Source organism: Amblyraja radiata, chromosome 8 (assembly GCF_010909765.2).
Source record: "Amblyraja radiata isolate CabotCenter1 chromosome 8, sAmbRad1.1.pri, whole genome shotgun sequence".
NCBI lineage: Eukaryota > Metazoa > Chordata > Chondrichthyes > Rajiformes > Rajidae > Amblyraja > Amblyraja radiata.
The window spans coordinates 4,992,379-5,008,606 of NC_045963.1; the positions used below are offsets into that span (position 1 = coordinate 4,992,379).

The following is a 16,228-nucleotide window of genomic DNA, read 5'->3' on the forward strand; positions in this document are numbered from 1 at the left end:
GGTGCATATCCAAGCGGGGCACAGGGAAGGGTGGCGGGGGGGAAGGAGTGGTGAATGGGTTTGTGGGCAAATTATCTAAAGTTTGAGAATTCAAAGTTTATGCCATGGGTTGTAAACTACCCAAGGTAAACATAGAAACATAGAAAATAGGTGCAGGAGGAGGCCATTCGGCCCTTTGAGCCAGCACTGCCATTCATTGTGATCATGGCTGATCGTCCCCAATCAATAACCCGTGCCTGCCTTCTCACCATATCCCTTGATTCCACTAGCCCCTAGAGCTCTACCTAACTCTCTCTTAAATCCATCCAGTGACTTGGCCTCCACTGCCCTCTGTGGCAGGGAATTCCATAAATTCACAACTCTCTGGGTGAAAAAGTTTTTTCTCACCTCAGTCTTCAATGTCTTCCCCTTTATTCTAAGACTGTGGCCCCTGGTTCTGTATTCTAAGACTGTGGCCCTTGTTCTGGTATCCACCAATTACTAGCTAGACTTTGACCTGGACCAACCTCTTTCTTACCCCCTTACTACAATCAGTCTGAAGAAGGATCCCCGACCCAAAATGTCACCACTTCATATAATCCAGGGATCCTGCCTGTCCCACCGAGTTACTCCAGCACTTTGTGAATTTTACTGGCCAGTAGCAACACTGGTCAAATGCTTCTTGCTCCCAGAGTCAACTAAAACTGTCGAAGCTTTGCCACTGAAGGCCGCAGTTCCAACCAGGAGAACGGCACAGCGCTGGTCATGGTAGGATGAGGAGCAGCTAGGCATTTGATAAGGTCCCACATAGGAGATTAGTGGGCAAAATTAGGGCACATGGTATTGGGGGTAGAGTGCTGACATGGATAGAGAAGTGGTTGGCAGACAGGAAACAAAGAGTAGGGATTAACGGGTCCCTTTCAGAATGGCAGGCAGTGACTAGTGGGGTACCGCAAGGCCCGGTGCTGGGACCGCAGCTATTTACAATATACATCAAGGATTCGGATGAAGGGATTCAAAGTAACATGATCAAATTTGCAGATGACACAAAGCTGGGTGGCAGTGTGAACTGTGAGGAGGATGCTATGAGAATGCAGGGTGACTTGGACAGGTTGGGGGAGTGGGCAGATGCATGGCAGATGATGTTTAATGTGGATAAATATGAGGTTATCCACTTTGGTATCAAAAACAGGAAGGCAGATTACTATCTAAATGGTGTCAAGTTGGGAAAAGGGGAAGTACAACGGGATCTGGGGGTCCTTGTTCATCAGTCTATGAAAGTAAGCATGTAGGTACAGCAGGCAGTGAAGAAAGCAAATGGCATGTTGGCCTTTATAACAAGAGGAATCAAAGGAGCAAAGAGGTCCTTCCGCAGTTGTACAGAGCCCTAGTGAGACCACACCTGGAGTATTGTGTGCAGTTTTGGTCCCCTAATTTGAGGAAGGACATTCTTGCTATTGAAGGAGTGCAGCGTAGGTTTACAAGGTTAATTCCCGTGGTGGCGGGACTGTCATATGCTGAGAGAATGGAGTGGCTGGGCTTGTACACTCGTATTGAAACATATAAGATTGTTAAGGGTTTGGACACGCTAGAGGCAGGAAACATGTTCCCGATGTTGGGGGAGTCCAGAACCAGGGGCCACAGTTTAAGTATAAGGGGTAAGCCATTTAGAACAGAGATGAGGAAACACTTTTTCTCATAAAGAGTTGTGAGTCTGTGGAATTCTCTGCCTCAGAGGGCGGTGGAGGCCGGTTCTCTGGATGCTTTCAAGAGAGAGCTAGATAGGGCTCTGAAAGATAGCAGAGACATGGGATATGGGGAGAAGGCAGGAACGGGGTACTGATTGTGGATGATCAGCCATGATCACATTGAATGGCGGCGCTGGCTCAAAGGGCCGAATGGCCTACTCCTGCACCTATTGTCTATTGTCTATGCGACTGCTTGTGTTGCTAGACCGGGTGATTAAGTATCTAAAATTATGCGACTTGACAGATGTATGTAAAATTATGAGAAGCATTGATAGGGTAGACAGTCAGAACCTTTTTCCCAGGATGAAAATGTCCAACTGGAGGGCACAGCTATAAGATAAGAGAGGGAAAGTTTACTGGAGCTGTACGCGGAGTGTTATTTTTTTTTAAACCGAGAGTTGTGGGGGGCCAGGGACACATTGCCAGGGATGGTGGTGGAGGCAGGTACAATAGTGGCTTTTAAGAGGCTTTTAGATAGACATATGGAGGTGCAGGGAATGTGGATCACGTACAGGCAGATGAGATCAGTTGAATTTGGCATCACGTTCGGCACAAATATTGTGGGCCGAAGGGCCTCTCCTGTGCTGTACTCTTCTATGTTCTATATTCCCAGCATAAATGCTCCGACTGGATCACCAAACACAAACTGCGGTGAAGGGATACCGCGGGCTTTGCCAATTAGTTCAGAACATGTATCCAAACAGATCTGCTGGCAAATCATGAGAACTGGACCATTGTTGATCAAAGTATATTAATTAATTAAACACCCTTGGATAATCAGTTGCTCCCCACCCTGTACAGAAGATTCTGGAAGACTCAAGTTAAACAAGGCAATGTGTTTTGAACATAATTAAAATTGTTGTGGGCAAGTTAAGATTAATGACACATGTTTATGGCTAAGAATCATCAGTCTTCATCATGTCAACCCTCAGTGACACACAAGTGAATTCTACTGTACACAAGTTTTACGATCTTGTATTTTTGTGAGCGGTCGCGAGTATACTGATGAACTTACTCACATTTACTACGAGATGGCAGTAGTGAGAAGGGACAGATGGTGGGCTGAAGGCAGGGAGAATGGGAGAGAGGGGAGAAGGGAGAAAAGGAAACAGGGCAACGTGGAGAGCAGAAAAGCATAATGGGAAGAGTGGGAGAGAGCAGGATTGAGAGGGTGGAAGAAGGGGGTGAGAGGGATTGCTAAATGTATGCATTTTTACAATTGTCATTAAACATTTTGGCTTTTGTTTTGGATTGTAATGATTAGTAATGGGCCTGTTCCACTTAGGTGATTTTTTTGGCGAATGCCGGCGGCTGTCATAGTCGTAGCAGGTCAGCTAAAAACAGGCGACTGGACCCCCCTACGACACTGTCCACAACAACCTGCTTCCTCGTCGACGTCAAGCTACGGCAAGCTACCGACAACCGGCGACCCATTAGGACGTCCACTTACGACCACGCCTACGACAACCTACGTTCATCCCCGACAAGCTACGACAAGGTACGACCCTGTAGGGGACAACTGAAGACAATTCAGTCGCCGCCGGTTGACGTAGGTTGGCGTAGGTAGTTGCCAATGGAATTCACCGAAGTCAGCACCGGCGACAACCTATGTCATCCTGGCAACAGCCAAAGACACCCTGGCGACAGCACCAACGTCAGGCTACGATCGTTGGCATCAAGCCCAGGGGCGCTGACTGTCGCCAAAAATGTCAAAATCAAGCGTCGACCAGAAAAACGCCACGACTCTTTGGACGACTGAGGAGATGACTCACGACCATACAGGCGACACCCCGGTGACCATGTGGAGACAGCCCAGTCACCTGTAGTCGCCTAACAAAACCACCTAAGTTGGACAGGCCCGTAACGGTGTCTAGGATTATAGACAATAGACAATAGGTGCAGGAGTAGGCCATCCGGCCCTTCGAGCCATTCAATGTGATCATGGCTGATCATCCACAATCAGTACCCTGTTCCTGCCATCTCCCCATATCCCCTGACTCCGCTATCTTTAAGAGCCCTATCTAACTCTATCTTGAAAGCATCCAGAGAACCGGCCTCCACCGCCCTCTGAGGCAGAGAATTCCACAGATTCACAACTCTCTGTGTGAAAAAGTTTTTCCTCGTCTCCATTCTAAATGGCCTACCGCTTATGGCCCCGTCCTACGGTACGAGATCACTCCAAGAGCTCTCCCCAGTATAAAAAAAAATCAAACTCGTGATAAGCATGAAGAATGAACGTAGCTGGTACGTCGGAGCTCGGGGACGTCTCTTAGCGGCTCGTAACGCTAACGGCAGGTACTCGGCAAGACTCGCTAACCACAGGTAAGCTCGGGAAGACTCGTGAAGATTTTTCAACATGTTGAAAAATGTCCACGAGAGCCCCGAGTACCGACGAGCGGCCATTACCGTAAATCTCCGAGTTCGAATCAGGGCAAACTCGGGAGAGCTCTTGGAATGAACTCGTACCGTGGGACAGAGCCATTATTCTTAAACTGTGGCCCCTGATTCTGGACTCCCCCAACACCGGGAACATGTTTCCTGCCTCGAGCGTGTCCAAACCCGGAATAACCTTACATGTTTCAATGAGATCCCCTCTCATTCTTCTAAACTCCAGAGTGTATAAGCCCAGCCGCTCCATTCTATCAACATATGATTGTCCCACCATCCCGGGAATTAACCTTGTAAACCTACGCTGCAATCCCTCAATAGCAAGAATGTCCTTCATCAAATGTGGAGATCAAAACTGCATACAATACTTCAGGTGTGGTCTCACTAAGGCCCTGTACAACTGCAGAAGGACCGCTTTGCTCCTACACTCAACTCCTCTTGTTATGAAAGCCAACATGCCATTCGCTTTCTTCACTGCCTGCTGTACCTACATGCTTACTTTCAGTGACTGATGAACAAGGACCCCCAGATCCCCAGTTGTACTTCCCGTTTTCCCAACTTGACACCATTTAGATAATAATCTGCCTTCCTGTTTGTGCTACCAAAGAGGATAACCTCACATTTATCCACATTAAACCGCATCTGCCACTCACCCAACCTGTCCAAGTCACCTGCATCCTCCTCACAGTTCACTAGCATCCTCCTCACAGTTCACACTGCCACCCAGCTTTGTGTCATCTGCAAATTTGCTAATGCTACTTTTAATCCCTTCATCTAAATCATTAATGTATATTGTAAATAGCTGCGGTCCCAGCACCGAGCCTTGCGGTACCCCACTAGTCACTGCCTGCCATTTTGAAAGGGACCCCTTAATCCCTGCTCTTTGTTTCCTGTCTGCCAACCAATTTTCTATCCATGTCAACACCCTACCCCCATTACCATGTGCTCTAATTTTGCCCACTAATCTCCTATGTGGGACCTTATCAAATGCTTTCTGTAAGTCCAGGTACACTACATCCACTGGCTCTCCCTTGTCCTATTTTCCTAAGTTACATCCTCAAAAAATTCCAGAAGATTAGTCAAGCATGATTTCCCCATCAGTAAATCCATGCTGACTCAGGACCGATCCTGTTACTGCTATCCAAATGTGCTGCTATTTCATCTTTTATAATTGACTCCAGCATTCTTCCCACCACCAATGTCAGGCTAACTGATCTATAATTCCCTGTTTTCTCTCTCCCGCCTTTCTTTAAAAGTGGGATAACATTAGCTACCATCCAATCCACAGGAACTGATCCTGAATCTATAGAACATTGGAAAATGATCACAATGCATCCACGATTTCTAGAGCCACTTCCTTAAGTAACCCTGGGATGCAGACCATCAGGCCCTGGGGATTTATCAGCCTTCAGTCCCATCAGTCTACCCAACACCATTTCCTGCCTAATGTGGATTTCCTTCAGTTCCTCGTCACCCTAATTCTCTGGCCACTAGTATATCAGGAAGATTGTTTGTGTCCTCCTTAGTGAAGACAGATCCAAAGTACCTGTTCAACTCATCTGCCATTTCCTTGATTCCCATAATAATTTCACCTTTTCAGTCTTCAAGGGTCCAACTTTGGTCTTAACTAATGTTTTCCTCTTCACATACCTAAAGAAGCTTTTACTATCCTCCTTTATATTCTTGGCTAGCTTACCTTCGTACCTCATCTGTTCTCACCGCATTGCCTTTTTAGTTATCTTCTGTTGCTCTTTAAAAGTTACCCAATCCTCTGGCTTCCCGCTCATCTTTGCTACGTTGTACTTCTTCTTTTTTATTTTTACACTGTCCCTGACGTCCCTTGTAAGCCATTGTTGTCCTTTTCTCCCCTTGGAATCTTTCTTCCTCTTTGGAATGAACTGATCCTGCACCTTCTGTATCATTCCTAGAAATACCTGCCATTGTTGTTCCACTGTCGTCCCTGCTAGGGTATCTTTCCAGTCAACTTTGGCCAGCTCCTCCCTCATGGCTCCATTGTCCCCTTTGTTCAACTGTAATACTGACACCTCCGATTTACCCTTCTCCCTCTCCAATTGAAGATTAAAACTTATCACATTATGGTCACTACCTCCTAATGGCTCCTTTACCTCGAGTTCCTTTATCAAATCCGGTTCATTACACAACACTAAATCCAGAATTGCCTTCTCCCTGGTAGGCTCCAGTACAAGCTGCTCGAAGAATCCATCTCGGAGGCACTCTACAAAGTCCCTTTCTTGGGGTCCAGTACCAACCTGATTTTCCCAGTCTACCTGCATGTTGAATTCTCCCATAACAACCATAGCATTACCTTTATGACATGCCAATTTTAACTCTTGATTCAACTTGCACCCAATATCCAGGCTACTGTTTGGGGGCCTGTAGATAACTCCCATTAGGGTCTTTTTACCCTTACAGTTCCTCAGTTCTATCCATACTGACTCCACATATCCTGTTTCAATGTCACCCTTCGCAAGAGACTGAATTTCATTCCTCACCAACAGAGCTACCCCACCCCCTCTGCCCACCTGTCTGTCTTTTTGATAGGAGGTATACCCTCGAATATTCAGTTCCCAGCTCTGATCCTCTTGCAGCCATGTCTCTGTCATTCCCGCAACATCATACTTGCCAATTTCTAACTGAGCCTCAAGCTCGTCCACTTTATTTCTTATATGTTTGAAAAAATGTTTGAAAAAAAATCTGAAATAGTCAGAGTGTTATGTAACTAAAAAAAACTAAAGTGCTGGTGTAACTCAGGGGGTCAGGGGGGGGAGATGGGGGGGGGCAGAGGGGGGGGAGAGAGGGGGGGAGATGGGGGGGGGAAAGGGTGGCGGGGAGAGGGGGGGAGATGGGGGGGGGGAGATGCGGGGGGGATGGAGAGGGGGGCAGGAGAGGGGGGGAGAGGGAGGGGGGGGACAGAGGGGGAGAGATAGAGAGGGGGGGGAGAGAGAGGGGGAGAGAGAGGGGGGGGAGAGAGGGGGGGAGAGGGGGGGGAGAGAGGGGGGGGAGAGGGGGGAGTGAGTGGGGGAAAGAGAGGGGGAGAGAGAGGGGGAGGGAGAGGGGGGAGAGAGGGGGGGAGAGAGAGGGGGAGAGAGAGGGGGGGAGAGGGGGGGGGGGAGAGGGGGAGAGGGGAGAGAGGGGGAAGAGAGGGGGGGAGGAGGGGGGGAGAGAGGGGGGGGAGGGGGAGGGGAGGAGAGGGGGAGAGGGGAACAGATAGAGAGAGATAGAGAGATAGATAGAGCCATGCTGCTGTTAAAACGGACTTCACGCATACCAAGGACAAGTATTCGTTTGTTCTCTCATGCCAATATAACTGATTTATAACTAACCAGATGAGTGAGCCTTTTTCTATTCTACTAGTCAGATCATTGAACCTGTTTCCTTGCAACAATGGGAAAATTGCTTGTGGGATCACTTTGAGGTGCCAGCAATGTGGGAGAATGATGTGTCGGATGCAGAGGTCAGTGAGTGAAATACAAGGAACATGGGAACTCTATACTTCTTCCTACTGGGAGGGGGGGGGGGGGGGAGTGAGAGCAGAACTAAGGGACACAGAGGAGATGCAGGTGAGGGATCCATCTATGACAGCAGGGGGGGAAACATTTGCTAAAGATAGAGGATATTGCGTATGTCGTAGAATGGAAAGCCTCATCTTGGGAACAGATGTGGCAGAGACGGAGAAAACATGACATGACAAGCTGTAAGGATTTATTTCCTACTTTAGTGTCGACTTGCCCTGAGGACCGGCTAGTGCAAAACAAAAAGCTATGCTCGGGGAGAAAGATTCTGTTGCCATCCAAAAGTTTCTGTGGCCAAGGACCTGAGGGCCTGAGCTACAGGGAGAGATTAGGCAGGCTCGGACTTTATTCCTTGGAGTGCAGGAGAATGAAGGGTGATCTTATAGAGGTGTATGAGAAGAATAGATAAAATAGATGCACAGATTTTTTTTACCCAGAGTTGGGAACCGAGAACCAGAGATTGTAGTTTTAAGATGAGAAGGGAAAGATTTAATAGGAATCTGAGGGGCAACTTTGTCACCCAGGGTGGTGTGTATATGGAATGAACTGACTGAACAGGTCGTTGAAGCAGATACCATAACAACGTTTAAAAGACATTTGGACAGTACATGGACAGGAAGCATTTAAAGGGACGGGCCATATGTGGGCAGGCGGGACTAGTGTTAGGAGGAGGAGCCATCTTGAGCCAGTAGCCGTCCATTTTAATTCGCTCTTTTTATAGTTTTTAGCGAGTCCTGTTTTTCGTTCGTAAGGGATATGGACTTTTTAATGTGGGGGGGTAGGTGTCAACTCTACTTCTAGGTCCCTGCCTGGTCGGTGAGGCAGCTTTTTCTCCGGGCTGCCCGTCGACCCGTCCTCGTGGCCTACCAGCGGGCTTGGAGCGCCGTTTCCTGGCGGGGACCGCCCAGCACCTCGGCCTCGGTGGCGGCACAGCGCTGGAGCGCTTTCGTGGAGCGGAGCGGGCGATGCCTTGCCTGGGTCGCCGCGCTGGATCGACGCGCTGGAGCTCCGGTGAGCTGAGACCGCCGTGTTCAACACCTCCGGGCTGCGGGTCTGCGGAGCGGAGCGGGCGGCGCCGACTTCATCATCGGGAGCCTGGGAGCTCCAAACCGGCGCGGCCTTGTCGGCTTCGGAAGCCGCGGTCTCCAACTAGAAAGCGGCCGTTCCAGGTGGCCCAGCCGCTGAGAGGACTCTCCCGACGCCAGGGCAAGATCACCCGATGAGAATGGCCAGGAACATCGGGCCTCCGTAGAGGCAATTGCGGTGGCCTCAATAGGCCTGACTTTGGGGTGAACTTGGGATAGCGACTGGACATTGTGCCTTCCCCCACAGTGGTATTCATTGTGGGGGGATGATTTTTTTTTGTCTGTAATGTAATCCTGTTAGTCTTTGTCCAAGATGGCTGCCGTGGAGGGAGAGTGGACGCTGGCGCGCTTTGGCTGCCGCTGCTCTCTCTTCACATTGTGTTTTTGATTTTCTGTTTTTGGACTGTATTCTGTTTTTAGTTTGTGTCTCTGTGATGTCTTTATTATTTATTTTACTCTGATTATATGTTTATATTCCTGTTAATCTATGTAAGGTGTCCTTGAGATGTCTGAAAGGCGCCCAAGAAATAAAATGTATTATTATTATTATTAGTGTAGATGGGGCAGCTTGGTCGGCGTGGGTGAGTTATGACGGAATTTATTACCATATTTATCACCGTAAGTTATTACCAGGGAAGGGCCTGATTCCGTGTTGCACGAGTCTATGACCTCATCATCAGAAAACATCTAAGCGGTTTGAAGAAATTCCCACTGGGAAGATCGCATGTCAGCAGCAAACTCAAATGATTCAAGTTGAACACAATTTAAAATGGGTCAGGAAATTAAAGGGCAATCAGGCACATTAGTCGAAGCTTTTCAAGTTGCATACACACCTACAAACCGTCTGTTTCCTGCCACATCAAAATCCGACTGGGGGATTGCGTTAAACGACCGCACAGGCTCTACCTTGGTTGCAGACTCAGTTGTTGTTGGTGTGGTACTTGTAATTATCTGAAACCCTTGGAAGATACAACAAAATGACAGTAAAATACTCTGAACAGCCAATAATCTAATACCTGAGACGTATACATCATGTGGTGAGAGGTACGATCAGTACTTTTCGGTTAACGCAAAGGTCGGTAGAATTGTGGATCGTGCTAAAGCAACATTGAAAGTTGGGTGAAGCATTAGCAAGTAATAATTAATCACAACTATGATGCAGTTATGCATTTTGGGAAGTCAAATTGCAGTAGAACAACTGCTGCCTCACAGTTCCAGAGACCCAAGTTCCATCCTAACCTAGGGCGCTAACTGTACAGAGTTTCTTGTTCTCCCTGCGACTGCGTGGGTTTCCTCCAGGTGCTCTGGTTTCCTCCCACATCCCAAAGACGTGAGGGTTTTGTAGGTTAATTGGTCACTGTAAAATACCCCTCGTGTGTAGGGAGTAGAGGCAAAAAGTAGGGCAATATAGAACTATTCTGACGTCAGTGTGGACTGGGTGGACCAAAAGGCCTGTTTACATGTTGTATCTCTACACTAAACAAAACTAGGACATGTTCAGTTGAACGGTGGGGCACCAAGGATGAACAAAGATTTCGGAGTTATGTCTGTATTGTCCTGAAAATGGCAACACAGATAGACAGGGTGGTGAAGAAGGCAGTATGGCATGCATAACCTCACTGGTTGGGGCAAAGAATTTATCAGTTGTGTTGTTATGTTGTAACTTTATAACTTTTACAGATTTCCTTGGTGTCACAATTATTTAACTTATGTAAGAAAAAGTCTTCAAAGGACACCTGTAAACAAGGTTTTATCCTGACAGAGAGTGGAGGGGTAGCAGCTGGTAAGGGGGGCGAGAGGAGAGGAGTGGGGCAAGAGCAAGCAAGTGATGGGTTGTGTTACAGGCAAGCAATATAGGTGAGTAAGGGTCCATTGGCAGATAGCACGCAGATGGGTTGTCTCCTGAGATTGAGACAGAGGGATCAAGAAAGGGGAGAGGTGAGGTGGAAGTGGTCCAAGTGACTTTGAGGGAAGGGAGGAAGGTGATGGTGGTTGATGAAAAAGACGAGCAGTACCCATGCAGCTGTCAATGTAGCAGAGAAAGAATTGGAGAGTGGAGTGGATTTATTCATTGCACATTTCCTGGTTATTTCTGCGGTGTAACATAGAACATGAATTAAGAACTGCTCAGAATTATTTGATCAGAAAAATATAGTAACACTGTAGGTGTAAATGCTACTGTAGAATCCTTTTAAGGATGTGTAATTTTGTTCAAATCATTATATATATGATTTATATTATGGGTTTATTGTACGACAGATTAAATTACTCTAATTTGTCTCATATCCGATAAACAAATATCACCTAACCTATATTTTACATTTTATTCTAATCTATTATAAATGCAACTTATTGCCCGGTGCACTGTTAAGGGGCTGTCCCACTCCGGTGACCTAATTGGCAAATTTAGAAGAGTTTAGGAGAGTTTGAAAAAGTGTCATGTTGAAGACCTCCTTCGACTATGTTGAAGACCTCCTTCAACCTCCTTCGACTATGTTAAAGACTGGCTTCAACTAGCTTTGACTATCTTTGGGAAAATTGGACACCGAATAGTGGAGAGTGAAGACGACCTCCTTCGATCTCCTTCGACTATGATGAAGACTATCTTCGACTACCTTTGACTACCCTCGATTACCTACGACTAACATGCCGACCTACTACGACCTACTTCGACTAAACCTACGAATAAAAAAATATCGATTTTTTCCATGGCGACCTTTTTTTACTCGCGGGCATTTTTCAACGTGTTGACAAAAACGCCGCGACCTAGCTGAGGCCTCGAATATGCGGGGACTACTTTCGAGCATGAAGGAAAATTACAAAGACCTCCTAGGACCTCGTGTCGACCAAGCTGCGAGTATGAGTCGAGGGCAAACTCTTCTAAACTCACCAATTAGGTCGCCCAAATGGGACAGCCCCTTAAGTAATAATTATTTTAACCATCTGCAACGTCAGAAAAATATTGATCTCTATGGGTCTACATACACCTGCCACCCCACACGTGTAATAATTCCAGAAGCAGACAATAGACAATAGACAATAGGTGCAGGAGTAGGCATTTGGCCCTTCGAGCCAGCACCGCCATTCAATGTGATCATGGCTGATCATCCACAATCAGTACCCCGTTCCTGCCTTCTCCCCATATCCCCTGACTCCACTATGTTTAAGAGCTCTATCTAACTCTCTCTTGAAAGCATCCAGAGAATTGGCCTCCACCGCCCTCTGAGGAAAGAGAATTCCACAGATTCACAACTCTCTGTGTGAAAAAGTTTTTCCTCGTCTCCGTTCTAAATGGCTTACTCCTTATTCTTAAACTGTGGCCCCTGGTTCTGGACTCCCCCAACATCGGGAACATGTTTCCTGCCTCCAGCGTGCCCAATCCCTTAATAATCTAATATGTTTCAATAAGATCCCCTCTCATCATTCTAAATTCCAGTGTGTACAAGCCCAGCCGCTCCATTCTGTATGAGAAACAAACCTAACAAACGTTTAGCCAAAGGATTGAGTAGTTAAAAATTCTAGGTTTGAACTAAGTTCATTGTTGATTTTAAAGCCAACAGAATTTGGGATTTGGTCCTTAAAGGCAATTTTAATAGTGTTCTGAAATACTTTTTCCAAGAACAAACCCAACCTGATTAATAAGATGAAGTACTGAAACTAGGAAAGAGGCACTTGTAGTTTAGTTTAGAAATACAGCACAGTAACAGGCCCTTTGGCCCACCGACTGCACCGACCAGCGATCCCCGCTCACTAACACTATCCTACACACTGGTGACAATTTGCAATCTTTACCGAAGCCAATTAACCTACAAACCTGTCGTGTGGGAGGAAACCGGAGCACCTGGGGAAAACGTACAGACTACATACAGACAGCACCCGTAGTCGGGATTGAACCTGGGTTTCTGGCGCTGTAAGGTAGCAACTCTACCGCTGCGCCCATTTCTTTAAAATGAAGAAATGTTTTAAAGTGCAACAGAAAAAGTGAAATACCCGTGCCCAGGCAGTACCTTCTTTAATGTCTAAAGAATCCAAAGAGTCGCCTTCCATGTAAACAGTTGGCATCAAATCTGGTTCCATCCCTGAAGACTCTTCTATTGAAGACGAGAAAACATAAGAAAATATATCGTTAAGTGTCAATTTGTATTGCTGTAGACCAGAACAAGAAATCAAGCTACCTTGAAATGTTCTGTAGAATGGTACACAGAGTGCTGGAGTAAAGGACCTATCCCACTTGGCCGTCATTCGCGCCTCATTTACGCGTCATATGTAAAATAGGTCGACGCTTCGTTACGCGTGGCGTCGCGCGCAATTCACGCGTCATCATGCCATCTGGTGTGCGTGACGTCATTAGACGACCCTGCAGTGCGCGGCGACACATGGTTACGTACGGTGACGTAACCTGCGTCACCACGCGATACACGTGAGATTTCGGGACGCAGCGTGTGACAACAATGCGTCAGCGTGCGTACCCATTGCGTCAGCATGCGTACGCGATACGTCACGCAGGTGGCGCGCGAGGATTTCGTGCAGCACGAAATCCTGGAGCGCCACGCAATACCGCGCACAACTCCACACTCCTCCACGCCTCTCCATGCGCCTGTCCCACGCTACCCACATGCTACCCGTGCGTCAACCTATTTTACATATAAATGAGGCGCAAATGATGGCCAAGTGGGACAGGCCCTTTACTCAGCTGGTAGGCAGCATCTGTGCAAATATGATGCGTGGTATTAACAGTTATATGTTCCAATGAAATTCGTCTCCACGTTATTTTAACAGAAGTGTAATCACTTCAAACAAGCCAGTCATGAGTTCATTACAGAACAGGAACCACAAAATATATTTATTGCTTTAGCAGCTCATTTGTAGATTCAGCAGACAGAAAACGTTGTTGCAATACCAGAACGGCTAAAGAGACCTATTTTATTCAGCACGAGTCTTGCAAAATACTTATGATAATTTTCAGAAACAGGTTATGATATTATTCAGCTGACGTCTATATGCTAGAAATATCCACCAGGCTTCTCAGTGCCTGTAAGAACAGCTGCAATATCCTTTCTGGATCAATACTTCAATGGTATAAATGATAACCTTTTCTTCTTAAAACTGCTGCATTAAATCCAGAATTTTGTCTCTTGATTCTAGTTTACAGTTTTCTTTCTATTTATTTGAATCATTTAATTCTGTAGAAAATTAATTTATATTAAACTGAACGTTGGTTGAGTGCTTCTAAAGAGACTCCTGAGAGGTGATTAATAATGGAATGGTTATCTATCTAAAAAAGTTAATTAATTGGCTTTTAAGAAATACTAAGGAACAGTTTCATTGTGTACTTTTTCTTAAATTTCATGTTTGGAAAAAAACGAATGAGCAAAACTGTCAAACTGTGCTTGGAAACGTTTTAATATTTATTAATGTCCTGAACAGAATTAGAATCATAGTCATATAGCACAGAAACAGGCCCTTTAGCTCAGCTTGCCCATGCTGACCAAGGAGCAGCATCTACACTAGTCCCACCTGCCTGTGTATGGCCCATATCCCTCTAAACCTTTCCTATCCATGTGCATGCCAAAATGTATTGTTAATGTTGTTATGGTTTCTGCCTAAACTACCTCCTCTGGCAGCTCATTCCATATACCCACCACCCGACAAAAAGTTGTCCTTCAGATTCCTATTTCCCCTCTCAACTTAAATCTATGTCCCATGGTTCTTGTTTCCCCTACCATGGGCAAAAGACTCTGTGCATCTATCCTATCCATTCCCATCATGATCTTATACACCTCTAGGCAACGATGCTGCCTCACCCGCTGAGTTTCTCCAGCATTTTCGTCTACCTTCGATTTTCCAGCATCTGCAGTTCCTTCGTAAGCTTGTGTGTGTGTGTGTGTGTGTGTGTGTGTGTGTGTGTGTGTGTGTGTGTGTGTGTGTGTGTGTGTGTGTGTGTGTGTGTGTGTGTGTGTGTGTGTGTGTGTGTGTGTGTGTGTCCATTCCAGTTGCCGTTGTGGCTACGTCGGAGATCGTGGATGTCTCGTAGCGGCTCTTAATGCTAACGGCAGGTACTCGGAAAACGCGGCAACTAGTGAAGTTTTTTCAGCACTGTGAAAATTATCCAAGAGTAAAAAAATACTCGTGATGAGGTACCACGAGTTTGATTTTTTTTTAACTCGGGAGAGCTCTTGGGTGAACTCGCATCGTGGGACAGGCCCTTTAGCCTCAGCTTTTTGAAGGAATTGAATTCTTAGAAAATTGGGAAGGGCGTGTGACTGAAGTATCGATGGGTGAGCGTTTTGGGATCAGGAGTACCGTTCAATTAGCTGTAAAATAGTTGTGGATAAGGACAGGGCAGGTTCACTAAATAAATTGGGGCAAGGTTAACTTTGATGCCATTAGACAGGAACTTGCTAAAGTTGATTGGAGTAGGGTGTTTGCGAGCAAAGAGATGTCCGGATTGGGATTGCTTTTAAAAGAGTGCTCTTGAGAGTTCAAGGAATGCATGTTCCCAATTGAGGGAAGGGCAAGGCAGCTGGGAGTATGGAACCCTGAATGAAAAAATAAATTGAGGCTCTGGTCAGGAAAATGACGGAGGCATGGGCTTGATTTAGGCAGCTGGAATCAAGTGAATCCCTCGAGGAGTTTAGGGGATTGTAGAGCATAGTTAAGAAATAAATGGGGAGGGCCAAAATGGGCAGGACATAGCTCTGGCAGATAAAATTAATGAGAATCCAAAAGATTAAAAAAAGGTATCTGGATTGAGCTGCTGGAGGAGGTAGTTGTGGCAGGTGCTATAACAGCATTTGAAAGACACTTGTATAGGGACATGGATAGGAAATGTTTAGAGGGATATTGTCTAAATGCGGTGTGTGTATATGTGTGATCATCTGAGCACAATCTGCGTGATTCTCATTTCCTTACAAACGCTAGGCCACAGCCTTCCCAACTTCACACAATCTACACATCTTTCCCCTCGAGGTGATTAACGTCTCCCCATCACATTCCCAGCCATATTTCTGAACTTTTTAATCCTTTAAAGTTTTAAAAACAGCCCGAAAACTCACCCATTTCGGGAAAAAAAGCCCGAGTGACGTCACAATGGACTCGCAATGCAGGACGGAACACTCCAGCACTCGTGCGGCGGCTGATGCCCGACATCAGGTGGTGAGGGTGGAGCCACGGGCCCTAGCTGGAGCCGAGCCTGGTGCTGGAGCTGGAGCTGGAGTGAGAGCCGAGCCCGGGGCTTGTCATGGGGCCGTGACTGGGGTCGATAAAGAAGTCGCCGCTGGAACCAAGGACGAGCCTTGGTCCAGGGTCAGGGACGGTGAAGTCGGAACATGCACTGGAGCCCAGGCAGCGGCCAAGCTAACGGCTGGAGGCTGCTGCTGGAACCAAAGAGGAACCTGGAGTCTACAGTCAAGGCCGGGCTGAGCATGAGAACCAGGCCCAGTCCTGCCCTGGCGCTGCTCTACGATCTGGGTAGGTCCTGGGGCAGGGAATGGGA

The 16,228-nt window shown here is 46.7% G+C and overlaps 1 protein-coding gene across 3 annotated transcripts in view; it reads right to left on the reverse strand.

Moving 5' to 3' along the window:
- fndc1 (fibronectin type III domain containing 1) overlaps positions 1-16,228 on the reverse strand; it is a 215,133-nt gene that overhangs the window by 64,948 nt on the left and 133,957 nt on the right. For 2 of the 3 annotated variants that reach the window (XM_033025078.1, XM_033025076.1), the window contains exons 14-15: positions 12,741-12,824; positions 9,567-9,692 (exon numbers count right to left, since the gene is read on the reverse strand). In XM_033025078.1, the coding sequence (XP_032880969.1) occupies positions 9,567-9,692; positions 12,741-12,824 (210 nt within the window). The remainder of the gene's footprint in view (positions 1-9,566; positions 9,693-12,740; positions 12,825-16,228) is intronic. The other variant, XM_033025077.1, reaches the window with a different exon arrangement.